Source organism: Oncorhynchus keta, chromosome 20, assembly GCF_023373465.1.
Source record: "Oncorhynchus keta strain PuntledgeMale-10-30-2019 chromosome 20, Oket_V2, whole genome shotgun sequence".
Taxonomy (NCBI): Eukaryota; Metazoa; Chordata; class Actinopteri; order Salmoniformes; family Salmonidae; genus Oncorhynchus; species Oncorhynchus keta.
Genome location: NC_068440.1, coordinates 30857921 through 30885017, shown reverse-complemented (window position 1 = coordinate 30885017; position 27097 = coordinate 30857921). Strand labels below are relative to the sequence as shown.

Sequence of the window (27097 nt, the reverse complement as noted above, 5' to 3'; positions counted from 1 at the left end):
GTAAGACCGTTAAGACGCCACAGAGCCAGGGAGAAGGATTCAGAGAAGGGATGTGACATCTAGTCATCATGTGTATCGCTGTCACTCATGTGTCGCTGTCACTCAACGTAGGCATAGCATATGAAATGTAGTGGCCCTAGTTGTCAGCAGGAGGTCCAGTTAAAAATGTATATGTACAATGCCCTTGGACTAAATGATTTATTAACATATTAAAACACTATAAAGGGATCTGGACAGATAGAAATCCATCTAAGAGTAGTTCAACAGGTAGTGTAGATGTTGGTTCCTGAAACCCTGTATGAAAATGCACACTGTTTACTTGGCTGACATTAAGATAAAAACCTTCAATCACGGAATTCCAAAAAAGGCAGCTTTCTTCCTTCACTACCAGCAGACATCAGGGAGGCTTAGGGATAGTTCACCTAAATGACAAAATGACACATTGGTTTCCTTACCCTGTAAGAAGTCTATGGGACCGATATTAGCATTTTTTGTGCATCATGTCCAAATCATCCAAAAGTATCTGTCATTGATTTTGAAGATCAACGAAGTCACTTATAGATGTTTTGAACATTATGCTAGAAAAATGCTAATATGTGACCGACCATCTTGATTCGGTTTTATGTAGAAAAATTTGAAATTGTGTTTTTACATCGGATAAAAGTTTATTGACACATGCAGAGTATACAGATGGTGTGAATGGTACAGCGATAGTACATTTTAATTACATTTAAATTAGATTTCAATTCCAGTCAATTTAGGAAATAGAAAAAAATAAATATGAGGAAATTGTTGAATTGAAATGTAATTGAACCCAACCCTGATGTGTATACATGCATGTATGTAGCCTAACCAATGCTTGTGTACAGTATTCCTGATTCTTTCTATCCTTGATATGCAAGCTTATTGAGGTTGTAAACAATGCATGTTTTGTTTTTATGCAGAGAAAATCTGTATAGACAACTTGTTCTATAATGTCATCTACATGTTTAATCATGCAGCATTAGCAGGAAGGTTTATGGGATTGTTATAACATCCATGCCGCTCCAATTAGCTCACGTACGGTTTAGGATTCAATCATTCTGTAAGCAACATCTGAGGACAAAAGTACCATATGAATAATGCAGTGAGTGATATTGCCAGCCTCCTACCAGGTACCCTCAGGGAAGCCAGGGTCCCGCTATAATCTCCTCATGAAAGATTAATAGCTTGGAATCTAACAAACAAAATAAGGAAGTGGTAGGCAGAGTTCTAGCTGGGGATTCTCTGTGGTGTGACTTATTTACAGGCAGGCAACTGGTTCATGCCTCTGTTCTGCCACTGGCAAAGGTGACGCTCGGCCTCAGGTTTTGTTTTTTAGTCCGATATCCAAGTGTTCTTTTAGTTATTCTCGTCTCTGCCCAAGGCATATTTACCTCCATTACTTCTCTATTGCAAACTTGTGGATTTGATCAGCCTGTAGTTGACCATATAGCCAACTCCTTGGCATTAGGCACATTTGTGACTCTGGTTTATCATTTGAGGTGCATGCCAAAGATTTATTAGAATTAGAATTATTAGAATTATTGGACAATTGCCTTAAGAGAGTAAGACAAACGGAGTGGAATGCATTATTGCAAACACTCGTTAAAGGACTCTCTCTCCCACCTCTGCAACGTTGGTGTCCACATACAGTCCTATTTCAAGGTTGATCGAGGAAGAGATCAATAGACATTAGCACATATTACACAGCGACCCCAGATTTGTATTGTGTGTCTGTCTTTATTATATGTTCACTTTTCCCCTGCAGCTTTTTCTGCTGCGATCTCTTGATTGGGCCAATACTGACTGGGAATTTATAATGATGCCCACCTGTGAGGTCTTGTTGTCGTGACATTGACTGCCATTGCCTTGCAAGCTGAAGAAGGGCTCATATACCCAAACGTTTGTGTGGCAATAAAAATGTAAATTTCAGTTTATTTACCGTAATGCAGTCTTATTTCTGTTCTTTGGATTATATATGAGGATCCAGCACCCAATTTTAAGTTTGTATGAGGTGGAGTTGAGCACGTTGTTTATATTTTCATTAGCCTGTCCCACTTAAAGTATACCTAGTGTTCCTTTGATGTCTTTTTGCTTTGTTTTCATCGATGAATGCTATGTCGTAAAGCCACACCAAGGAGGATAACTATAACATGAACCATAAATGATACGTAACTATAAACTTTGGCGAGCATCCACACCACACTGTAGGCCTATTAATAATGTGGTAACACAGACCATTCGGTGCTTCAGGGTGTGTTCGTTGTCATAGTGACAACTGCAAATAATACAGTGCCTTCAGAAAGTATTCACATCCCTTGACTTTTTACACATTTTGTTGTGTTACAGCTTGAATTTAAAATTGATTAAATTGAGATGTTGTGTCACCGGCCTACACACAATATGCCATAATGTCAAAGTGGTATTATGTTTTTAGATTTTTTTTTTTTACATATTAATTAAAAAGGAAAAGCTGAAATGTCTTGAGTCTAAGTATTCAACCCCTTTGTTATGTCAAGCCTAAATAAGTTAACATAATAAGTTGCATGAACTCACTCTGTGGGCAATAATAGTGTTTAACATGATTTTTGAATGACTACCTCATCGCTGTACCTCACACATACAATTATCTGTAAGTTCACTCAGTCGAGCAGTGAATTTCAAAGAGATTCAACCACAAAGACCATGGAAGTTTTCAAATGCCTCGCAAAGAAGGGCACCTATTGAATATCCCTTTGAGCATGGTGAAGTTATTCATAACACTTCGGATGGTGTATCAATAACCCACTCAATACAAAGATACCTGCGTCCTTCCTAATTCAGTTGCCGGAGAGGAAGGAAACCGCTCATTGATTTCATCAGGCAAATGGTGATTTTAATGGTTTAATGAGTTTAATGGTTGTGATAAGAGAGAACTGAGGATGGATCAACAACATTGTAGTTACTCCACAATTTACATTTACATTTAAGTCATTTAGCAGACGCTCTTATCCAGAGCGACTTACAAAAAAACTTACAATACTACCTAAATGACAAAGTGAAAAGAAGGAAGCCTTTACAGAATACAATTATTCCAAAATATGCATCCTGTTTGCAGTAAGGCGCTAAAGAAAAAAGAATGTGGAAAATAAATGTACTTTATGTCCTGAATACAAAGTATAATGTTTGGGTCAAATCCAACACAACACATCACTAAGTACCACTCTTCATATTTTCAAGCATGGTGGTGGCTGCATCATGTTATGGGTATGCTTGTCATCGGCAAGAACTAGGAATTTTTTTTTAGGATAAAAAAATAAACAGAATATAATTATGCACAGGCAAAATCCGAGAGGAAAACCTGGTTCAGTCTGCTTTCCAACAGACACTGGGAGACAAATTCACCTTTCAGCAAATCAAATTATATCGGTCACATACACATGGTTAGCAGATATTAATGTGAGTGTAGCGAAATGCTTGTGCTTCTAGTTCCGACCGTGCAGTAATATCTAACGAGTAATCTAACAATTTCACAACAACTACCTTATACACACACAAGTGTAACGGAATTAATAAGAATATGTACATGTAAATATATGGATGAGCGATGGCCGAACGACATAGGCAAGATGCAGTAGATGGTATAGAATACCATATATACATATGAGATGAGTAATGTAGAGTATGTAAACATCATATAAAGTGGCATTGTTTAAAGTGACTAGTGATACATTTATTACATCCAATGTTTAATTATTAAAGTGGCTAGAGATCTGAGTCAGTATGTTGGCAGCAGCCACTCAATGTTAGTGATGGCTGTTTAACAGTCCGATGGCCTTGAGATAGAAGCTGTTTTTCAGTCTCTCTGTCCCAGCTTTGATGCACAAGCCCGACAGGATGCTGTCGATTGTGCATCTGTAAAAGTTTGTGTGTTTTTGGTGACAAGCCAAATTTCTTCAGCCTCCTGAGGTTGAAGAGGTGGTGTTGTGCTTTCTTTGCCACGCTGTCTGTGTGGGTGGACCATTTCAGAATGTCAGTGATGTGTACGCCGAGGAACTTAAAAAACTTTCCACCTTATCCACTACTGTCCCATCGATGTGGACAGGTGGCTGCTCCCTCTGCTGTTTCCTGAAGTCCATGATCATCTCCTTTGTTTCGTTGACGTTGAGTGTGAGGTTATTTTCCTGACACAACACTCTGAGGGTCCTCCCCTCCTCCCTGTAGGCAGTCTCATCGTTGTTGGTTATCAAACCTACCACTGTAGTGTCGTCTGCAGACTTGTGAGTTGCATGCGTGTATGGCCACGCAGTCATGGGTGAACAGAGAGTACAGGAGAGGGCTGAGAACGCACCCTTGAGGGGCCCCAGTGTTGAGGATCGGGTTGGCGACGTTGTTTCCTACCCTCACCACCTGGGGGTGGCCCGTCAGAAATGATATCACCCAGTTGCACAGGGCGGGGTCGAGACACAGGATCCCGAGCTTAATGACGAGTTTGTAGGGTACTATGGTGTTGAATGCTGAGCTGTAATCGATGAACAGCATTCTTACATAGGTATTCCTCCTGTCCAGATGATTTAGGGCAGTGTGCAGTGAGATTGCTATTGCGTCGTCTTTGGACCTATTGAGGCGGTAAGCTAATTGGAAGATAGGGTGAAGGTGATATGATCCTTGACTAGTCTCTCAAAACACTTCATGATGACGGAAGTGAGTGCTTACTGGGGGGTAGTCATTTAGCTCAGTTACCTTAGCTCTCTTGGGAACAGGGAGCATGTGGGAACAGCATACTGGGATAGGGATTGATTGAATAAACACACCAGCCAGCCAGTCAGGCTCGTGTGGACGCGGCTAGGGATGCCGTCTGAGCCGGCAGCCTTGCGAGGGTTAACACGCTTAAATGTTTTACTCACGTTGGCTGCGGTGAAGGAGAGCCTGCATGTTTTGGTAGCGGGCCGTGTCAGTGGCACTGTGTTATCCTCAAAGCGAGCAAAGAAGTTGTTTAGTTTGTCTGGGAGCAAGACGTCAGTGTCCGCGACGGGGCTGGATTTCTTTTTGTAATCCATGATTGACTGTAGACCCTGCCACATACGTCTCGTGTCTGAACCGTTGAATTGCGACTCTACTTTCTCTAAACTGACGCTTAGCTTGTTTGATTGCCTTGCGGAGGGAATAGCTACACTGTTTGTATTCAGTCATGTTTCCAGTCGCCTTACCATGATTAAAAGCAGTGGTTCAAGCTTTCAGTTTTGCGCAAATGCTGCCCTCAATCCACGGTTTCTGGTTGGGGAAGATCTTAATAGTCACCGTGGGTACAACATCCCCGATGCAGTTGCTAATAAACTCGCTCACCGAATCAGCATATACAGTTGAAGTCGGAAGTTTACATACACTTAGGTTGGAGTCATTAAAACTCGTTTTTCATCCACTCCACAAATTTCTTGTTAACAAACTATAGTTTTGGCAAGTCGGTTAGGACATCTACTTTGTGTATGACACAAGTCATTTTTCCAACAATTGTCATTTCACTTACAATTCACTGTATCACAATTCCAGTGGGTCAGAAGTTTACATACACTAAATTTACATCATTTGAGTCAATTGGAGGTGTACCTGTATTTCAAGGCCTACCTTCAAACTCAGTGCCTCTTTACTTGACATCATGGGAAAATCAAAAGAATTCACAAGAATCAGACAAGACCTCGTAAAAAAAAGTCTGTAGACCTACACAAGTCTGGTGCATCCTTGGGAGCAATTTCCAAAGGTACCTGAAGGTACCAGGTTCATCTATACAAACAATAGTACACAAGTGTAAACACCATGGGACCACGCAGCCGTCATACCGCTCAGGAAGGAGACACGTTTTGTCTCCTAGAGATGAACGTACTTTGGTGCGAAAAGTGCAAATCAATCCCAGAACAACAGTAAAGGACCGTGTGAAGATGCTGGAGGAAACAGGTACAAACGTTTCTATATCCACAGTAAAATTAGTCCTATATCGACATAACCTGAAGGGCCGCTTAGCAAGGTAGAAGCCACTGCTTCAAAACAGTCGGAATAAAGCCAGACTACGGTTTGCAACTGCACATGGGGACAAAGATTGTACTTTTTGGGGAAATGTCCTCTGGTCTGATGAAACAAAAGTAGAACTGTTTGGCCATAATGACCATCGTTATGTTTGGAGGAAAAATGGGGAGGCTTGCAAGCCGACGAACACCATCCCAACCGTGAAGCAAATAAATCATTCTCTCTATTATTATTCTGAAATGTCACATTCTTAAAATAAAGTGGTGATCCTAAATTACCTAAGACAGGGACTTTTTACTAGGATTAAATGTCAGGAATTGTGAAACTGAGTTTAAATGTATTTGGATAAAGTGTATGTACACTTCTGACTTCAGCTGTACATCAATGTTGTCTGCGGCTATCCGGAACATATCCCAGTCCACGTGATCGAAGCAATCTTGATGCATGGGAATCAGATTGGTCGGTCCAGCGTTGAACAGTCCTGAGCACGGGCGTTTCCTGTTTCAGTTTCTGTCTATATGCTGGGGGCCACAAATTGGAGTCGTGATCAGATTTGCCGAAAGGAGGGCGAGGGAGGGCTTTGTATGCATCACAGAAGTTCCAGAATGCAGCCAACCCGGGTCGAGCATTCAATATGTTGATCAAATTTAGGGAGCCTTGTTTTCAGATTAGCTTTGTTAAAATCCCCAGCTACAATAATTGCAGCCTCAGGATATGTGGTTTCCAGTTTACATAGAGTCCGTTGAAGTTCTTTCAGGGCCGTCGAGGTGTCTGCTTGGGGGGATATACACGGCTGTGACTATAATCGAAGAGAATTCTCTTGGTAGATAATGCTGTTGGCATTTTTTTTGTAAAAAATTCTAGGTTTGGTGAACAAAAGGACTTGAGTTCCTGTATGTTGTTATGCTCACAACATGACTCGTTAATCATAAGGTATACACCCCCACTCTTCTTCTTACCAGAGAGATGTTTGTTTCTGTCAGCGCGATGCGTGAAGAAACCAGGTGGCTGTATTGGCTCTGATAACGTATCACGAGTGAGCCATGTTTCTGGAGAATGTTACAATCTCTGATGTCTCTCTGGAAGGCAACTCTTGCTCGAATTTAGTCTACCTTGTTGTCAAGAGACTAGACATTGGCAAGTATTATATATTATACTGGGATCCGATCCATTGTCCTGGGTGGTGGTCCAAACAGAGGATCCGCTTCGGGAAAGTTGTATTCCTGGTTTGGTAAGTTGACGCTGCTCTTATATCCAATATTTCTTCCCGGCTGTAGGTAGTAAGACTTGAGATTTCATGGGGTAACAGTGTAAGAAATAATACATTAAAAAAATACTGCATAGTTTCTTAGGAACGCGAAGCGAGGCGACCATCTCTGACGGCGCCATGTAGCCTGGCCAATGACCTAAAACACAAGGCCAAATATACACTGGAGTTGCTTACCAAGACGAGATTGAATGATCTTGAATGGCCTAGTTACAGTTTTGACTGATATCGTCTTGAAAATCTATAGCAAAACTTAAATGGCTGACGAGCAATGGTCAACAACCAACTTGACAGAGCTAGAATATTTTTTTAAAGATTTATGTGCCAATATTGTACAATTAAGTTGTGCAAAGCTTTTAGAGACTTACCCAGAATGACTCACAGCTGTAATCCCTGCCAAAGGTGATTCTAGCATTTACTGACTCAGGGGTGTGAATACTTATGTAAATGAATTATTTCTGTATTTCATTGTCAATAAATTTGCAAAGATATAGATAAACATGTTTTCACTTTGTCAATATGGGTTATTGTGTGAAGAGAAAAAATATTGAACCCATTTTGAATTCAGGCTCTGACACAACATGTGGAATAATTGAAGATGTATGACTACTTTCTGATGCCTCTACTTCTGATGGCACTGTATGTGTAATGAAAATAATGTAGAAACTACTATTTAAATGTAGCTATTCAACAATAAACGCTGTTTAGCCTGCACATCATTTAAGTCATGTGATGGCTTGTCTTGTTGATCAAGTGGTTTGCAAGTGAGTTCCATTTTTCTATTGATTGTTAATTCATTTGGATCTTCTTTTTCACTGTGCTCATATGTCTGTCCTGTGCAACAGTTAATTTGGTTTATTTTACATTTAGCAATTAGCAAGAGAACTTGCTAATTTAGTAAACTAAAGTAAAAAATGATCAAAATGTCCTGTAGCTTAGGTAGCCCATAGCTTTTCCTGTGATTTCACAAGAAGAGGATTAGCGGAGAGGCTTGCGTAGCACGGAAACAGTTGCAAGAGAGGCTAGAGATGTGTAGCTGAAGTAAGAATCTAAGTGTTAGCTGCATATTAGGCCATACATTAGCTAGATTGTAAGGCTATAAATATTTACCTGTCAAAGTGCAATAAAAAAGTGAACAGATTATGTAATTGAGGATCTGTGCGTTCCTCCAGGCTGTGCTCTGCAGTTCCAGACACAGAAAGCTCCACTATCGATTAGGCCTAAGGTTTTAGACTAAAACATTCTACCAAGGCTACAACAACACAGTGTAATGAGGAATGTATTGTAGTTATCAAGTCAATACACAAGTATTGTCCAGGGTTGTAAGCTGCTGTGATGTAGGCTGATTTGAATAACCGCTCGTACGTCCTGTTTTAATGCTTCATGCCAACATAAATGCATACAGCCTGGTCTGATCATGCAACCATTTGGATCAGTTAGGGTTTACAAGGTCTAGAAAGGTACATTAGCAGGCTACTCTCACTCTCATTTTAAACTCTGCTATGTTAAATCCGGCAAGCAAAAGCAAGCTGGAATCAGTCCCCTGATAGGCTGTTAGTAGGAAATAAAATGCGGAAAATATGGCCTTCTCATGCGATGGTTGTCGTGGATCATCATTCTCCGAAGTCTTCCTATAATTAATGTGGCAACCAATATGCTCACACATGCCTAGTTATTCAGGCAAGCTTACCTTGCGTTCTGCCTTCTCTCCTCTCCGAGCAGCCTTGCACACCTAGAACGCTTCAATAGAAGGCACTTTTGATTGGTTGTCAATGTTTTATCATCGGAGGGCCAGGCAGAAAATCGCTCTGAAAGTGATCTAAACGATTAGCTCTTGTTATCGTTTTCCTCTGTTTCTGTATTTATCGTTGTGGTGTAAACGCTCCTGTTCACTTGAATTAGAAAGATTTCATTGGTTTTATTGTTATAGTTATCTTCCTTGGTGGGGACGGCCCTCAATCTAAGGCAGCGTCCCAAATGGTACCCTGTTTCCTATATAGTGCACAACTGTTTTTTTTATTTTTTATACATATAGTAACCTAAGATGCCATTTGGGATGCATCCCTGAGTGTATCTCTCCCTCTAGTCTCTCTCCCTGCAGGAGTTTAAGTTCATGGGTCAGTGCTGGTCCCCCTCAGTGTCTCCCAGTAGACAGGTGTTGTCCAGCCAGGACCAGGAAGTCCTGTCTCTTTTTGAGCTCTTCAGCCAGGAGGGGAACCCCTTTGAGAGGCACATCGACAACAAGGATGAGGAGACTGAGGACATGCTGGCCTCCAATGGGGTAAGCAGTGGCCATGTTTGAGAGTATCAAATCCGTAATGCATTGAGGGTAAATTGTGAATGACTGACTAATCTACAAATAATAATGAGTAGTTATTTATGACGCAAGGTCATTTGTAGATCAGTCTGCAATGTCGAACCACCCCAGTGCCTCATCCTAGTTCCAGATGCATCACATGTTTCTAGATGCTAGTCCTGTAGCTGGTATGTTGTGTTTGCTGTTTGTCAAGGAGAATGAAGCAGTATGTAAGCACCAGCAACTTTGTTGATAAGGGTGAGTTAAGGTTATTTCAATCAAGAAGGTGACATATTCCACAACTCCCTGTCTGCCACACACATTGTCCATTAAATGCTTTCTAGAGTTCTGTTGCATCTCTCCACCAGAACGTTGTCTCACTATCCACCGATCCTTATTCACAACGTCTGCTGCCATTCCATCAGATCTCACAGAGTATTAACATGAATCCCATTAGTTCCCCCGGGAGCACGTGTCATCACTGTCCGCCACACTGAGTAATTTCAAGTGAGGAAATAAATAAGAGCAGCGATTAAAGTCGGACATTATCATTTGGGGACGTTAAGTGGTTTATAGTCGCCCTAACAGTCACGTCAGAGGTCGTAACAGAGTTTAATGGTGGGGACCGTGTCGGTATGGAGTTTACACCCGCTGCAGTTGTGCTTAACAATTTGATGCACTTGACATTTCATTATATTCAATATGAGCCGCTACTGTAATGAAAAGACTACAGTTAAATGGGCGTTGCGTGTTGTCCTTTGGAGAGCTCTGAGTGGTAACACACTGATATTAATGAAATAATAGGCTCTCTTTTATGGAGTGACAAACTTTTATGGAGATGTGCTTGCATACATGTGGACTGGACTTGTTACATTTCAATGCCAGTGTTACGAATCCCTTTTGGCCCGACAGTCTAGGGGGGATGGTAATGAGACCCGTAACATAACTCAGGCAAATTATAGTGACAAAGTAAAAGTGTGAACGAAATAACCAGGACAACTGAAATCTACCGTCAAACTCAAGGTTTATTTGAAAACACACGGTAATGAGGGGGGCAGGAAAAGGGGCTTAGCTGGAGCCAAGGAAAGAAACAATAAGTATTCAAAAACACCCCTAAGCTAGACTAGCCTACTTTAACAACAGCTAACTAACCAACCAAAAATACAGTGGGTGGTCTGCCCAGTTCTAACTAGTGTATTTAACAAAGTCTACCTACGGGTAGTGTATGCCCATGGGCGACTTGTCTTGGTTCCCCCTTTTCCCACCAGCAAACAAACACCATAACCAAAAACAATACTCACAGGTGAGGACAAAGTGCTATGGAGGTGCTCAAACAAAAGAGAGGTTAACACACAAAGAGAGAGTGAAACACAGAGACCTACAGGCATGTCATTTACAGAGAGATTGAGCTCCAGAGCAAACAACTGACAGGGTTTTTAAACCAAGGGAAAGGAACTGTGATAGGGTAGGAAACAGGAGGAGGTGTGTCTTCCTGGTAGAGTATCGTAGGTGGTATTGTTCCTGGTAGAGTATTGTAGGTGGTATTGTTCCTGGTGGAGTATTGTAGGTGGTATTGTTCCTCGTAGAGTATTGTAGGTGGTATTGTTCCTGGTAGAGTATCGTAGATGGTATTGTTCCTGGTAGAGTATTGTAGGTGGTGTTGTTTCTGGAAGAGTATTGTAGGTGGTATTGTTCCTGGTAGAGTATTGTAGGTGGTATTGTTCCTGGTAGAGTATTGTAGGTGGTATTGTTCCTGGTAGAGTATCGTAGGTGGTATTGTTCCTGGTAGAGTATCGTAGGTGGTATTGTTCCTGGTAGAGTATCGTAGGTGGTATTGTTCCTGGTAGAGTATCGTAGGTGGTATTGTTCCTGGTAGAGTATCGTAGGTGGTATTGTTCCTGGTAGAGTATCGTAGGTGGTATTGTTCCTGGTAGAGTATCGTAGGTGGTATTGTTCCTGGTAGAGTATTGTAGGTGGTATTGTTCCTGGTGGAGTATTGTAGGTGGTATTGTTCCTCAGAGTATTGGTGGTATTGTTCCTGGTAGAGTATTGTAGGTGGTATTGTTCCTGGTAGAGTATTGTAGGTGGTATTGTTCCTGGTGGAGTATTGTAGGTGGTATTGTTCCTGGTGGAGTATTGTAGGTGGTATTGTTCCTGGTAGAGTATTGTAGGTGGTATTGTTCCTGGTAGAGTATTGTAGGTGGTATTGTTCCTGGTAGAGTATTTGTTACGCACGCCCCTATGAAGAGGGAACGCAACACCCTGCTACAACTAAACTCTCCGTGAAGTGAAAAAGGTATGGACTGTAGGTGCGAGTAAGAATGACAACAGGCAGAATGTGGTACCGTTTACAAGGACTTTATTCCTTTACACGGTAATATGGGGAAAAGGGGCTGGACGGAACCAAAGCAAAGAAAGTAAATCTCAAACCCCCCTCTCCTACCTCCCTACCCATTACTTACCTAATTTAGCACCACCTGGTGCCCTAACCAAAATACAGGGGGTGGTCCGCCCAGGTCTTACCTAGTGTGCCTAGACAGCAAATATGCTACGGGTATATGTATGCCCGCGGGCCTCTTGCCTAAGCACTCCCTAGGTACCTTCCCCTTCTCCCCCTGGGAACAAATGAAACAGAATATTAAACAATTTCACAAACAAACTAAGAAACAAAGGACATCAAATAAGCTCTATCTGAGCAACAAACTTACAGAACATACCACCTCTCAGCAATGAACTCCCAGCAAAATCTCTGCAATGACCTCCCAGAAAATCTCTCTAGCAAAATCTCTGCAATGACCTCCCAGAAAAATCCCTAGCAAATCTACCTCCAGCAAAATCTCTCTCCTGAACAGAACACTGGCTTTTATATAGCTTCAGATTGAATGGGTAATTGGAGACAGCTGTCTTGACGAGGGGGCAGGGTCAGCTCTCCAATTAGCCCTGGAGTCGACCAATCAGCTGCTTGAGGGATTTCAGGAAGCCATTTCCTGAAATAAACACATGCAAACATACAAACTACAACACAAACTGGGGAACGTAACAGTATTGTAGGTGGTATTGTTCCTGGTAGAGTATTGTAGGTGGTATTGTTCCTGGTGGAGTATTGTAGGTGGTATTGTTCCTGGTAGAGTATTGTAGGTGGTATTGTTCCTCGTAGAGTATTGTAGGTGGTATTGTTTCTGGTAGAGTATTGTAGGTGGTATTGTTCCTCGTAGAGTATTGTAGGTGGTATTGTTCCTGGTAGAGTATTGTAGGTGGTATTGTTCCTGGTAGAGTATTGTAGGTGGTATTGTTCCTGGTAGAGTATTGTAGGTGGTATTGTTCCTGGTAGAGTATTGTAGGTGGTATTGTTCCTGGTAGAGTATTGTAGGTGGTATTGTTCCTGGTAGAGTATTGTAGGTGGTATTGTTCCTGGTGGAGTATTGTAGGTGGTATTGTTCCTGGTAGAGTATTGTAGGTGGTATTGTTCCTGGTAGAGTATTGTAGGTGGTATTGTTCCTGGTAGAGTATTTGCTACGCACGCCCCTATGAAGAGGGAACGCAACACCCTGCTACAACTAAACTCTCCGTGAAGTGAAAAAGGTATGGACTGTAGGTGCAAGTAAGAATGACAACAGGCAGAATGTGGTACCGTTTACAAGGACTTTATTCCTTTACACGGTAATATGGGGAAAAGGGGCTGGACGGAACCAAAGCAAAGAAAGTAAATCTCAAAGCCCCCCCTCTCCTATCTTACCTGCCTACCCACTACTTACCTAATTTAGCACCACCTGGTGCCCTAACCAAAATACAGGGGGTGGTCCGCCCAGGTCTTACCTAGTGTGCCTAGACAGCAAATATGCTACGGGTATATGTATGCCCGCGGGCCTCTTGCCTAAGCACTCCCTAGGTACCTTCCCCTTCTCCCCCTGGGAACAAATGAAACAGAATATTAAACAATTTCACAAACAAACTAAGAAACAAAGGACATCAAATAAGCTCTATCTGAGCAACAAACTTACAGAACATACCACCTCTCAGCAATGAACTCCCAGCAAAATCTCTAGGAAAATCTCTCTAGCAAAATCTCTGCAATGACCTCCCAGAAAATCTCCCTAGCAAATCTACCTCCAGCAAAATCTCTCTCCTGAACAGAACACTGGCTTTTATATAGCTTCAGATTGAATGGGTAATTGGAGACTGCTGTCTTGACGAGGGGGCAGGGTCAGCTCTCCAATTAGCCCTGGAGTCGACCAATCAGCTGCTTGAGGGATTTCAGGAAGCCATTTCCTGAAATAAACACATGCAAACATACAAACTACAACACAAACTGGGGAACGTAACAGTATTGTAGGTGGTATTGTTCCTGGTAGAGTATTGTAGGTGGTATTGTTCCTGGTGGAGTATTGTAGGTGGTATTGTTCCTGGTAGAGTATTGTAGGTGGTATTGTTCCTCGTAGAGTATTGTAGGTGGTATTGTTTCTGGTAGAGTATTGTAGGTGGTATTGTTCCTGGTAGAGTATTGTAGGTGGTATTGTTCCTGGTAGAGTATTGTAGGTGGTATTGTTCCTCGTAGAGTATTGTAGGTGGTATTGTTCCTGGTGGAGTATTGTAGGTGGTATTGTTCCTGGTAGAGTATTGTAGGTGGTATTGTTCCTGGTAGAGTATTGTAGGTGGTATTGTTCCTGGTAGAGTATTGTAGGTGGTATTGTTCCTGGTGGAGTATTGTAGGTCGTGGTTGTCTCACCTAGCTATCTTAAGATAAACACAAAAACTGTTAGTGGCTCTGGAAAAGAGTGTCTGCTAGATGACTAAAATGTAAAAATGTGATTAAAGCTTCTAAATCATCAGCAATTATATCTCTTTCTCTGAATGACCATATGATTATTTTCCCCCTCTGCGGTTTTGAGTCAGATAAGTTAGTCAAGAGTGTGCACCAGGACTACGACAGTGACAGTAAAGCAACTAAATGATCATGTTGTTAATATACAGTACCAGTCAAAAGTTGGGACGTACCTAGTTGGGACACACCAAGAATGTGCAAAGCTGTCATCAAGGCAAAGGGTGGCTACTTTGAAGCATCTCAAATATAAAATATATTTTGATTTGTTTAACTTTTTTGTTTACTACATGATTCCATATGTTTTTTTTCATAGTTTTGATGTCTTCACTATTATTCTACAATGTAGAAAATAGTAAAAATAAAGAAACTCTTGAATGAGTAGGTGTGTCCAAACTTTTGACTGGTACTGTATATAAACCTTTTCTAAATGTCCATATTTGAATGATATTGTTACTGTGTTATTCCCTCTCTGCAGTGTGAGTCAGATAAGCTGGAGAAGAGTGTCTACCAGGACTATGACAGTGACAGTGACGTCCCCGATGAACTCAAGCAGGACGAGCAGACCGGAGACATCCCTCTCAAGAGGTCAGGTCAAAGGGCACAACGTGATGATGTCATATCCCGGGAGCTCACTAGTCAAGTTCTTACGAGCAATGCTAGTAGTTCATGCGTGATGTACATCTCTATAAGTGGAAAGATACATGCATTATATATATCATTTTGAAAGAATTGTGTCAAATCGCCAGTTGGCAACCCATCTCTTATGGGATTAACTGACACATAAACAAACATTACAACAATTCCGTGATAGTTCTTCCGGTGTTCTGGGCACATAAAGTGAAAAAGAAATCAACAGTAAAAAGAATACAAAAAATAAATATATACTGTATATATACAGTTAAATAAATCCAGAAAAATGAAATGGAAGGCATTGAACCCAGTCTGGCACAAAGAGAAGATTGAAGTGTAAAACAGGCTTACGCACAATCTATATACATTTGTGCCATTTGCTATATGGGAGCTAAATATTTGTATGATTTAATTAAAGGTAGCCCCTTTTCTTTTATTCCAGGCTTTATCTGAACATGTAGCAAACGGAAATACACAATGGACCAAAAATAATTTAATTTTCTCTTCATGGCTCAGCCACATAATGCCAGGATATATCTGGTGGTCTTTCTCTTCATGGCTCAGCAACATAATGCCAGGATATATCTGGTGGTCTTTCTCTTCATGGCTCAGCAACATAATGCTAGGATATATCTGGTGGTCTTTCTCTTCATGGCTCAGCAACATAATGCCAGGATATATCTGGTGGTCTTTCTTTTCATGGCTCAGCAACATAATGCCAGGATATATCTGGTCGTCTTTCTCTTCATGGCCCAGCCACATAATTCCAGGATATATCTGGTCGTATTTCTCTTCATGGCTCAGCAACATAATGCCAGGGTATATCTGGTGGTCTTTCTGGAAAAGGACCAGTGTATATCGTGGTAGAAAAGGCCATTTAAATGCATGTATTGGCTATATATTTAGAATAGGTGTCTCAAATATATTTTTAGCTCACCCCTACATAACCCATCGAAGTCGGCACAATTTCATCAAGTTCTTTGTCTACATAATGAAACATTTTATTTTACCCTCCCCTTACTTCATAGCACTCAAATCACATGTTTGATGAACACAATCATTAGCCCTCTGGTGCAGAAAAGAGGATGAATTACCACACGTTTTATCTCCATGTGAAAATGTTCTCAAATCTTCCATCTTCTACAGTATTTCATTAAGATTTCAATGAAGCCAGTTTTTAACAGATCATTGAAATACATTTCCTCCCACTACATTTGTCGACTACTTCACACACACACACACACACACACACACACACACACACACACACACACACACACACACACACACACACACACACACACACACACACACACACACTTCCATTATTCTCTTGTTAACAGAGAGGAGGGGAGATTCTACTTAAATCAGTGGGTAGACTATGTACAGTGGGGCAAAAAAGTATTTAGTCAGCCACCAATTGTGCAAGTTCTCCCACTTAAAAAGATGAGAGAGGCCTATAATTTTCATCATAGGTACACTTCAACTATGACAGACAAAACGAGAACAAAGAAATCCAGAAAATCACCTTGTAGGATTTTTAATGAATTTATTTGCAAATTATGGTGGAAAATAAGTATTTGATCACCTACAAACAAACAAGATATCTGGCTCTCACAGACCTGTAACTTCTTCTTTAAGAGGCTCCTCTGTCCTCCACTCGTTACCTTTATTAGTGGCACCTGTTTGAACTTGTTATCAATATAAAAGACACCTATCCACAACCTCAAACAGTCACACTCCAAACTCCACTATGGCCAAGACCAAAGAGCTGTCAAAGGACACCAGAAACAAAATTGTAGACCTGCACCAGGCTGGGAAGACTGGATCTGCAATAGGTAAGCAGCTTGGTTTGAAGAAATCAACTGTGGGAGCAATTATTAGGAAATGGAAGACATACAAGACCACTGATAATCTCCCTCGATCTGGGGCTCCACACAAGATGTCACCCCGTGGGGTCAAAATGATCACAAGAACGGTGAGCAAAAATCCCAGAACCACACGGGGGGACCTAGTGAATGACCTGCAGAGAGCTGGGACCAAAGTAACAAAGCCTACCATCAGCAAGGGCATTGAAGATTATATGTAGCTGGGTCTTTCAGCATGACAATGATCCCAAACACACCGCCCGGGCAACGAAGGAGTGGCTTCGTAAGAAGCATTTCAAGGTCCTGGAGTGGCCTAGCCAGTCTCCAGATCTCAACCCCATAGAAAATCTTTGGAGGGAGTTGAAAGTCCGTGTTGCCCAGCAACTGCCCCAAAACATCACTGCTCTAGAGGAGATCTGCATGGAGGAATGGGCCAAAATACCAGCAACAGTGTGTGAAAACCTTGTGAAGACTTACAGAAAACGTTTGACCTCTGTCATTGCCAACAAAGGGTATATAACAAAGTATTGAGATAAACTTTTGTTAATGACCAAATACTTATTTTCCACCATAATTTGCAAATAAATGAATAAAAAATCCTACAATGTGATTTTCTGGATTTTTTTTCTCACTTTGTCTGTCATAGTTGAAGTGTACCTATGATGAAAATTACAGGCCTCTCTCATCTTTTTAAGTGGGAGAACTTGCACAATTGGTGGCTGACCACTGTATGTGACTACGTGCTACAATATGGCAGCTAATTGTGTGAGAGTGGCAGATGTGCAAAAACCACGTTCACCTATTCAAAAGCTCTTCATTAAGAACAGATGTAGGAATGAATGAGTTGAGGATATACATAAACATTACACACAGTTATTGATTTCCATGCATGTTGTGTGGTGAAAGCCTTGGGTTCACTACATGCTTCAAAAGCTCTTCATTAATTAAGAACAGATGTAGGAATGAATGAGTTGAAGATATACATAAACATTACACACAGTTATTGATTTCCATGCATGTTGTGTGGTGAAAGCCTTGGGTTCACTACATGCAGGTCAACACGGTGCCTGCAGGGTCTGGGTTCTCCCCAGTGTTTTGTACTGATCTAAGCCTCTAACACGCTCATTTCCCAATCTATCAGGTCACTGGCTAATTGAAGGGCTGCTGGAAGGTCACATCCATGTCCAGCAATTAGAGATGTACTAATGAATGGTGGTAGATGCAGTTTCATCATTAGTCAGGGGGCTGGTTCTGTCAGGGGGCTGACTCGTGTCATGCCTCTTAATTGATAGATTTAGGAGATTTTATGAATGAATATCTGGGCTCATCCACCGAGCCTCAGGGTTATGAACCTGAACCGCTGTCTATGTCTGGGCTCAACCACTGAGCCTCAGGGTTATGAACCTGAACCGCTGTCTATGTCTGGGCTCAACCACTGAGCCTCAGGGTTATGAATCTGAACCGCTGTTTGTCTGGGCTCAACCATTGAGCCTCAGGGTTATGAACATGAACCGCTGTCTGTCTGGGCTCAACCACTGAGCCTCAGGGTTATGAACATGAGCCACTATCCGTCTGGACTCAAACATTGAGCCTCAGGGTTATGAACATGAACCACTGTCTGTGTCTGGGCTCAACTACCGAGCCTCAGGGTTATGAACATGAATCGCTGTCTGTCTGGGCTCAACCACTGAGCCTCAGGGTTATGAACCTAAACCACTATGTGTCTGGGCTCAACCACCAAGCCTCAGGGTTATAAACATGAACCACTATCCATCTGAACTCAACCATTGAGCCTCAGGGTTATGAACATGAACCGCTGTCTGTCTGGGCTCAACCACCAAGCCTCAGGGTTGTGAACATGAACCACTGTCTGTGTCTGGGCTCAACTACTGAGCCTCAGGGTTGTGAACATGAACCACTGTCTATGTCTGGGCTCAACCACTGAGCCTCAGGGTTATGAACATGAACCGCTGTCTATGTCTGGGCTCAACCACTGAGCCTCAGGGTTATGAACATGAACCACTGTCTGTCTAGGCTCAACCACCAAGCCTCAGGGTTATAAACATGAACCACTGTCTGTGTCTGGGCTCAACCACTGAGCCTCAGGGTTATGAACATGAACCACTGTCTGTCTAGGCTCAACCACCAAGCCTCAGGGTTATAAACATGAACCACTGTCTGTCTAGGCTCAACCACCAAGCCTCAGGGTTATAAACATGAACCACTGTCTGTCTAGGCTCAACCACCAAGCCTCAGGGTTATAAACATGAACCACTTTCTGTCTAGGCTCAACCACTGAGCCTCAGGGTTATGAACATGAACCACTGTCTATGTCTGGGCTCAACCACCAAGCCTCAGGGTTATGAACATGAACCACTGTCTATGTCTGGGCTCAACCACTGCGCTTCAGGGTTATGAACATGAACCACTGACTATGTCTGGGCTCAACCACTGAGCCTCAGGGTTATGAACATGAACCACTGTCTATGTCTGGGCTCAACCACCAAGCCTCAGGGTTATGAACATGAACCACTGTCTATGTCTGGGCTCAACCACTGCGCTTCAGGGTTATGAACATGAACCACTGACTATGTCTGGGCTCAACCACTGAGCCTCAGGGTTATGAACCTGAACCACTGTCTTGTTGTCCCGCCCTCACGCCTCTCCTTTCTCTCTATTCAGCATCTCCCCTCTCTCTCTAATCAGCCTGTCAAGGGGGACGATGCGAAGCAGGAAGAAGTCAGACTACAGCCGTAACAAGGGCTCCAATGCTCCCATCCTGACCAACACAACCCTCAACGTGATTCGCCTGGTTGGTGAGTAATCATCTCCTCTCCTCTGTTTCTCTCCTCTCACCTCCCAGAAACATCCAAGACACTTAGTGATGACCGTGGTGACCCCTCTCCCGCAAGAGACCTCGATAACGGCACCAATTAACAAGCTCATCGCTCATTTAAGAATGTGAGGAACCAGGACCCTATTCCAAAGGCTACCTGGCGGTGTGACTGGCCTGTACCTGCCATCATTAGCCTGTCGTTATCCACGCCAAACCCCCGTGACCTTTAATTTCTTAAGTGGAATGTAACTGTCTGTTTGACGTCAATTGCGAGGTGTCGGACCTCAACGTCAATTTAGCTTCCTGCTCAAATCGCAACCCGTCTTTGATTTGATTTAATTGGAGAGGAAGAAATGTCATTATGATAAGTGAGGTAGTTAAGGCTCCGAGTTTGTGAAGAAATCTCTGTTTTTCACTCGTGTTTTTAACTGATTTGAATTTAATTACGTTTCTGAACAACATTCTAAATGACCAGCGCAGTTCACTTATAGTGTAGTAAATTAATTTTATTCAACTAACATTTATTTGTATTTTTTTGCATTTCAGATGTATAATAGTACCTGTATGATTTAAAACATAATCGGTCAAATAGAACATGTACAGTCACTAGTCACAGATGCTAACTGGTCTGTTTACTAAGGGAAGGGAAGGACCAAAGTCACTTAATGTGAAAGAAATCCTCATCTGGATTTCTGTTTCAATAGTGCTCTGAAAAGTTAGATGACAGGGTTCTAGCATTCACAGAAAGAGAAAGTAAGAAAGTGCAAGTCTCAGCGCAAAAAGTGGCTCTTTCATCAGCTCTGGTTCAATGGTAACCTTGTTACAGCCATGTGCTTTGTTGCTATTCATTTTATTACCTTTTTCTCAAATGAAATTCCATCCACTCAGAGTACATGTAAATGCGCCATTGGCTGGGCAAATATATTATTATAAATCACTATTCGATTATGATTGACTTAAAACATCTGAGATTACATTACTATGAGAGTCCTGGGATCTAATGTTTCCCCAGATACAATGTTGTCTGCTTTAGTTGGATATGATGAACAGTTGAGACCCTTTACATCCCAGGACATCTTATCGAGGTGAATGGAGAGTAAATCAGTTGTTTCATCACATCAGATACGTGCTTTCATTTGGTGCAGTGCTGATGTCAAACGTCATGTCCATTATTTGGCATCCTGATCACATTCATATCAGTCATGTTCTGTAAATCTCCCAGAGGATATTTGCTTAAAAGTTACATTCAAGCATTTGAATTGATCCCATTCAAATTCCCCAAAAAGATGACGCTAGGGTTTTGGATTTTTACATATGAAAGATCCTAACAGAATTTCCAAGTATCTAATATGCCAGGCTAGTAGTTTTTGAGATGAGCTTTTTTGAACCTTTCTGTTGATAACTGTTTAACTGATATCAATTGTTTTGTTATTTAATATCTCATATTATGTAATAGCATGTATGTACAGTGCCTTGCGAAAGTATTCGGCCTCCTTGAACTTTGCGACCTTTTGCCACATTTCAGGCTTCAAACAAAGATATAAAACTGCATTTTTTTTGTGAAGAATCAACAACAAGTGGGACACTATCATGAAGTGGAACGACATTTATTGGATATTTCAAACTTTTTTAACAAATCAAAAACTGAAAAATTGGGCGTGCAAAATTATTCAGCCCCTTTACTTTCAGTGCAGCAAACTCTCTCCAGAAGTTCGGTGAGGATCTCTGAATGATCCAATGTTGACCTAAATGACTAATGATGATAAATACAATCCACCTGTGTGTAATCAAGTCTCCGTATAAATGCACCTGCACTGTGATAGTCTCAGAGGTCCGTTAAAAGCGCAGAGAGCATCATGAAGAACAAGGAACACACCAGGCAGGTCCGAGATACTGTTGTGAAGAAGTTTAAAGCCGGATTTGGATACAAAAAGATTTCCCAAGCTTTAAATATCCCAAGGAGCACTGTGCAAGCGATAATATTGAAATGGAAGGAGTATCAGACCACTGCAAATCTACCAAGACCTGGCCGTCCCTCTAAACTTTCAGCTCATACAAGGAGAAGACTGATCAGAGATGCAGCCAAGAGGCCCATAATCACTCTGGATGAACTGCAGAGATCTACAGCTGAGGTGGGACACTCTGTCCATAGGACAACAATCAGTCGTATATTGCACAAATCTGGCCTTTATGGAAGAGTGGCAAGAAGAAAGCCATTTCTTGAAGATATCCATAAAAAGTGTCGTTTAAAGTTTGCCACAAGCCACCTGGGAGACACACCAAACATGTGGAAGAAGGTGCTCTGGTCAGATGAAACCAAAATTGAACTTTTTGGCAACAATGCAAAACGTTATGTTTGGCGTAAAAGCAACACAGCTCATCACCCTGAACACACCATCCCCACTGTCAAACATGGCGGTGGCAGCATCATGGTTTGGGCCTGCTTTTCTTCAGCAGGGACAGGGAAGATGGTTAAAATTGATGGGAAGATGGATGGAGCCAAATACAGGACCATTCTGGAAGAAAACCTGATGGAGTCTGCAAAAGACCTAAGACTGGGACTGAGATTTGTCTTCCAACAAGACATTGATCCAAAACATAAAGCAAAATCTACAATGGAATGGTTCAAAAATAAACATATCCAGGTGTTAGAATGGCCAAGTCAAAGTCCAGACCTGAATCCAATCGAGAATCTGTGGAAAGAACTGAAAACTGCTGTTCACAAATGCTCTCCATCCAACCTCACTGAGCTCGAGCTGTTTTGCAATGAGGAATGGAAAAAATGTCAGTCTCTCGATGTGCAAAACTGATAGAGACATACCCCAAGCGACTTACAGCTGTAATCGCAGCAAAAGGTGGCGCTACAAAGTATTTACTTAAGGGGGCTGAATAATTTTGCACGCCCAATTTTTCAGTTTTTGATTTGTTAAAAAAGTTTGAAATATCCAATAAATGTCGTTCCACTTCATGATTGTGTCCCACTTGTTGTTGATTCTTCACAAAAAAATACAGTTTTATATCTTTATGTTTGAAGCCTGAAATGTGGCAAAAGGTCGCAAAGTTCAAGGGGGCCGAATACTTTCGCAAGGCACTGTATACCTTTGTAATATTTCCCATACAGGTTAAATGCATGCGGATGATGAACATTCTGAAGCCTATAGCCTTGGATGTCATCCGCTGTGTTTCCCAGATGTTCGATCACTACCTATATGCTGTCTACACCTTCTTCCGCCGCAACAATATGCTACGGAAAAATACTACAAAGCTATTTCAATGGAGATTATTCATTGACCATGCATTTTAGTCCAGGACTAGGCTTAATCTGTGTCCGGGAAACTGGCCCTGAGGGTCTTTTACACAACCACACATGACAGACCTGTTTTTGTATGTGACAGACTTGCATTATGTTAATTAGTGTCCCCAATGTGAATGTGTTCTATGTTTCTCAAATGTTATCTTATATATTATTTACCACTCAATTATCTGTATGTGGTTACTGCTTCTGTGTTCCACCTCTTGTACACACATCACTCATTGGAAATTGTCAGTGGGGCTGAAGCTGAAATCACCTAAGATTGCTTTTCCCTTCTGTTGAGCCAATGTATTAGTGCTTATGGTGTTCAAATAGAGTTGGAATGAATGAGAGTGTCTTCAGAAAAAGTCACCCTCCTTGAAATCATTACATTGTTACAGATATTACAGATCTTTTCAGACTGTTCAGTAAGATAAGGGACACTGAAGTGCTAACTGGTCCGTTTATTAAGGAGATGATCGTGGACTTCAGGAAACAGCAGAGGGAGCAGCCCCCTATCCACATCGACAGGACAGTAGTATCCACATCAACGGGACAGTAGTGGAGAAGGTGGAAAGCTTTATGTTCCTCGGGATACACATCACGGACAAACTGAAATGGTCCACCCACACAGACAGCGTGGTGAAGGCGCAACGGTGCCTCTTCAACCTCAGGAGGCTGAAAAAATTCGGCTTGTCACCAAAAACACTGACAAACTTTTACAGATGCACAGTCGAGAGCATCCTGTCTGGTATGGTATAGTATGACAACTGCTCAGCCCACAACCGTAAGGCTCTCCAGAGGGTAGTGAGGTCTGCACAACGCAACACCGGAGGCAAACTACCTGCCCTCCAGGACACCTACAGCACCCGATGTCACAGGAAGGCCATAAAGGTCATCAAGGACAAGAACCACCCGAGCCACTAGCTGTTCACCCCGCTATCATCCAGAAGGCGAGGTCAGTACAGGTGCATCAAAGCAGGGACCGAGAGACTGAAAAACAGCGTCTATCTCAAGGCCATCACACTGTTAAACAGCTACCACTAACATTGAGTGACTGCTGCCAACATACTGGCTCAAATCTCTGGCCACTTTAATAATTAAACATTAGATGTAATAAATGTATCACTAGTCACTTCAAACAATGCCACTTTATATGATGTTTACATACTCTCATATGTATATACTGTATTCTATACCATCTACTGCATCTTGCCAATGCCATTCGTCCATCGCTCATCCATATACTTATGTACATATTCTTATTAATGCCTTTATACTTGTGTATAAGGTAGTTGTTGTGAAATTGTTAGATTACTTGTTAGATATTAGTGCACGCTCGGAACTAGAAGCACAAGCATTTCGCTACACTCGCATTAACATCTGCTAACCATGTGTATGTGACCAATAAAATTTGATTTGATTTAAGGGAAGGGACACTGAGGTGCAAACTGGTCTATTTACTAAGGGAAGGGAAGGGGACAGTGGGGTGCTAACTGGTCTGTTTACTAAGGGAAGGGACACTGAGGTGCTAACTGGTCTGTTTACTAAGGGAAGGGACACTGAGGTGCTAACTGGTCTGTTTACTAAGGGAAGGGGACACTGAGGTGCTAACTGGTCTGTTTACTAAGGGAAGGGACACTGAGGTGCTAACTGGTCTGTTTACTAAGGGAAGGGAAGGGAAGGGGACACTGAGGTGCTAACTGGTCTGTTTACTAAGGGAAGGGAAGGGACACTGAGGTGCTAACTGGTCTGTTTACTAAGGGAAGGGAACTGAGGTGCTATATGGTCTGTATTAGTCTTCAGTACTATATTCCTTCAGTTGACACTTCTACTCCACCTCCCCCTCTTTCTCTCACTGTTAATCTCTCTTTTTACAGACAGGCCACAATGAGTAACAGAGCAAGTTTTCTGCCCCTGTAAAAAAAACAAAAAAATCGTTATCACTTTAAAACTCTTCTGAGGCTATTTTAGCAGCTTAAGCTGTCGCTAAAGAAAGCACTCAGTGTGCGTGGGACTATGTGTGACTGATAAACCCCGGAGGAGCTGGTAATGATATCAACAAAATGGCTGTCACATGCCAGAGTGGATGAGGCTCTGCTGCTGCTCTGCTGCCTGGGTCCTGACAGGCTTCTCCTCAGGGGGTCCAGGGAGCGTGCTTGTGATTAGGACAGGAGGACAGTCACATGGCACCTTGACAGGGCATCCCTCGTTTTCACCTCCTTTCTATCGCTTTCTCTGTGTTTCTATATTTCTCTGTCTTGCTGCACTTATTTCTCTCCCCCTTCCTCTTTCTCCCTCTCTCTGTATTTCTCTCTCTGTATTTCTCTTTTTCTCTCCCCCATATTTCTGTCTCTCCTTCTCTCTTTCTCTCTGTATTTCTCTCTCTCTGTATTTTTCTCTCTTCTCTCCCTCTATATTTCTCTCCTCTCTATATTACTCTCTCTCTCCCATCTCTCTCTGGCTTTCCATTTCTGTTTCCTCCTCCATCTCTTCTTTTGGGTTCACTCTTCCTTTAGTTCTTCAACTGTCTCTCTTCCTGCCTCTATCACTCTTCTGCTCCTCGTTAGTTTCCAGTTCAATATGGCTCTCATTCCAAGACACCCACACTCAAATGCTAATACTTTACAAATCCCCTGAAAATGTATATGCACGTATACGCTGTTTTTGTGTTGACCTACTGATGGCTTATGATACCATGAGCATTGAGGAGAAGTGGTTGATATAAAGCCCCTGGTTCCCTGAGTAATGAGCAATATTAATATTAGATAGGGTAAAAGCACCATTTTATACCACTGCGATATTACCTCCGTCACACACATATCCTGAGATGCATTAGCTGCAGACGTTCACGCCTTCTTGTCCAGAGTTAATAACGGGGGAAGAGATCTGGAGAGTTACAAATACCTTATGGGGAAAATACATCACCATTCAGATGATGAAATGCTTTTCCTCTGGGTACGTCTTGGATTCAGCCCCCCTTCTGCGCTCATTCCAGTGAGGAGAGATTGAGGTAGAGGGGGAGGGAGAACGTAGGAGAGAAGGGGATGGCTGTCGAGACTTCTGCGCTCATTCCAGTGAGGAGAGATGGAGGTAGAGGGGGAGGGAGGGAGAACGTAGGAGAGAAGGGGATGGCTGTCGAGACTTCTGCGCTCATTCCAGTGAGGAGAGATGGGGGAGGGAGGGAGAACGTAGGAGAGAAGGGGATGGCTGTCGAGACTTCTGCGCTCATTCCAGTGAGGAGAGATGGAGGTACAGGGGGAGGGAGGGAGAACGTAGGAGAGAAGGGGATGGCTGTCGAGACTTCTGCGCTCATTCCAGTGAGGAGAGATGGAGGGAGAACGTAGGAGAGAAGGGGATGGCTGTCGAGACTTCTGCGCTCATTCCAGTGAGGAGAGATGGAGGGAGAACGTAGGAGAGAAGGGGATGGCTGTCGAGACTTCTGCGCTCATTCCAGTGAGGAGAGATGGAGGGAGAACGTAGGAGAGAAGGGGATGGCTGTCGAGACTTCTGCGCTCATTCCAGTGAGGAGAGATGGAGGGAGAACGTAGGAGAGAAGGGGATGGCTGTCGAGACTTCTGCGCTCATTCCAGTGAGGAGAGATGGAGGTAGAGGGGGAGGGAGGGAGAACGTAGGAGAGAAGGGGATGGCTGTCGAGACTTCTGCGCTCATTCCAGTGAGGAGAGATGGAGGTAGAGGGGGAGGGAGGGAGAACGTAGGAGAGAAGGGGATGGCTGTCGAGACTTCTGCGCTCATTCCAGTGAGGAGAGATGGAGGTAGAGGGGGAGGGAGGGAGAACGTAGGAGAGAAGGGGATGGCTGTCGAGACTTCTGCGCTCATTCCAGTGAGGAGAGATGGAGGTAGAGGGGGAGGGAGGGAGAACGTAGGAGAGAAGGGGATGGCTGTCGAGACTTCTGCGCTCATTCCAGTGAGGAGAGATGGAGGGAGAACGTAGGAGAGAAGGGGATGGCTGTCGAGACTTCTGCGCTCATTCCAGTGAGGAGAGATGGAGGTAGAGGGGGAGGGAGAACGTAGGAGAGAAGGGGATGGCTGTCGAGACTTCTG

The 27097-nt window shown here is 42.6% G+C and overlaps 1 protein-coding gene across 1 annotated transcript; it reads left to right on the top strand.

Moving 5' to 3' along the window:
• Window positions 1-11: 11 nt before the first annotated feature.
• Window positions 12-24471, top strand: LOC127906050 (syndetin-like). The gene is made up of 4 exons (XM_052472632.1): window positions 12-9569; window positions 14882-14991; window positions 19587-19720; window positions 22862-24471. Exons 1-4 carry the CDS (start codon window positions 9402-9404, stop codon window positions 22864-22866), a joined length of 417 nt encoding a protein of 138 aa, XP_052328592.1. The 5' UTR covers window positions 12-9401; the 3' UTR covers window positions 22867-24471.
• Window positions 24472-27097: the final 2626 nt, after the last annotated feature.

Bases quoted from the DNA above. Each gene is read 5' to 3' on its own strand.
- LOC127906050 (XM_052472632.1), top strand. From the start codon at position 9,402: ATGGGTCAGTGCTGGTCCCCCTCAGTGTCTCCCAGTAGACAGGTGTTG. The intron at 9,570-14,881 runs GTAAGCAGTGGC...CCCTCTCTGCAG, and splicing joins ACATGCTGGCCTCCAATGGG to TGTGAGTCAGATAAGCTGGA. The intron at 14,992-19,586 runs GTCAGGTCAAAG...CTCTCTATTCAG, and splicing joins GGAGACATCCCTCTCAAGAG to CATCTCCCCTCTCTCTCTAA.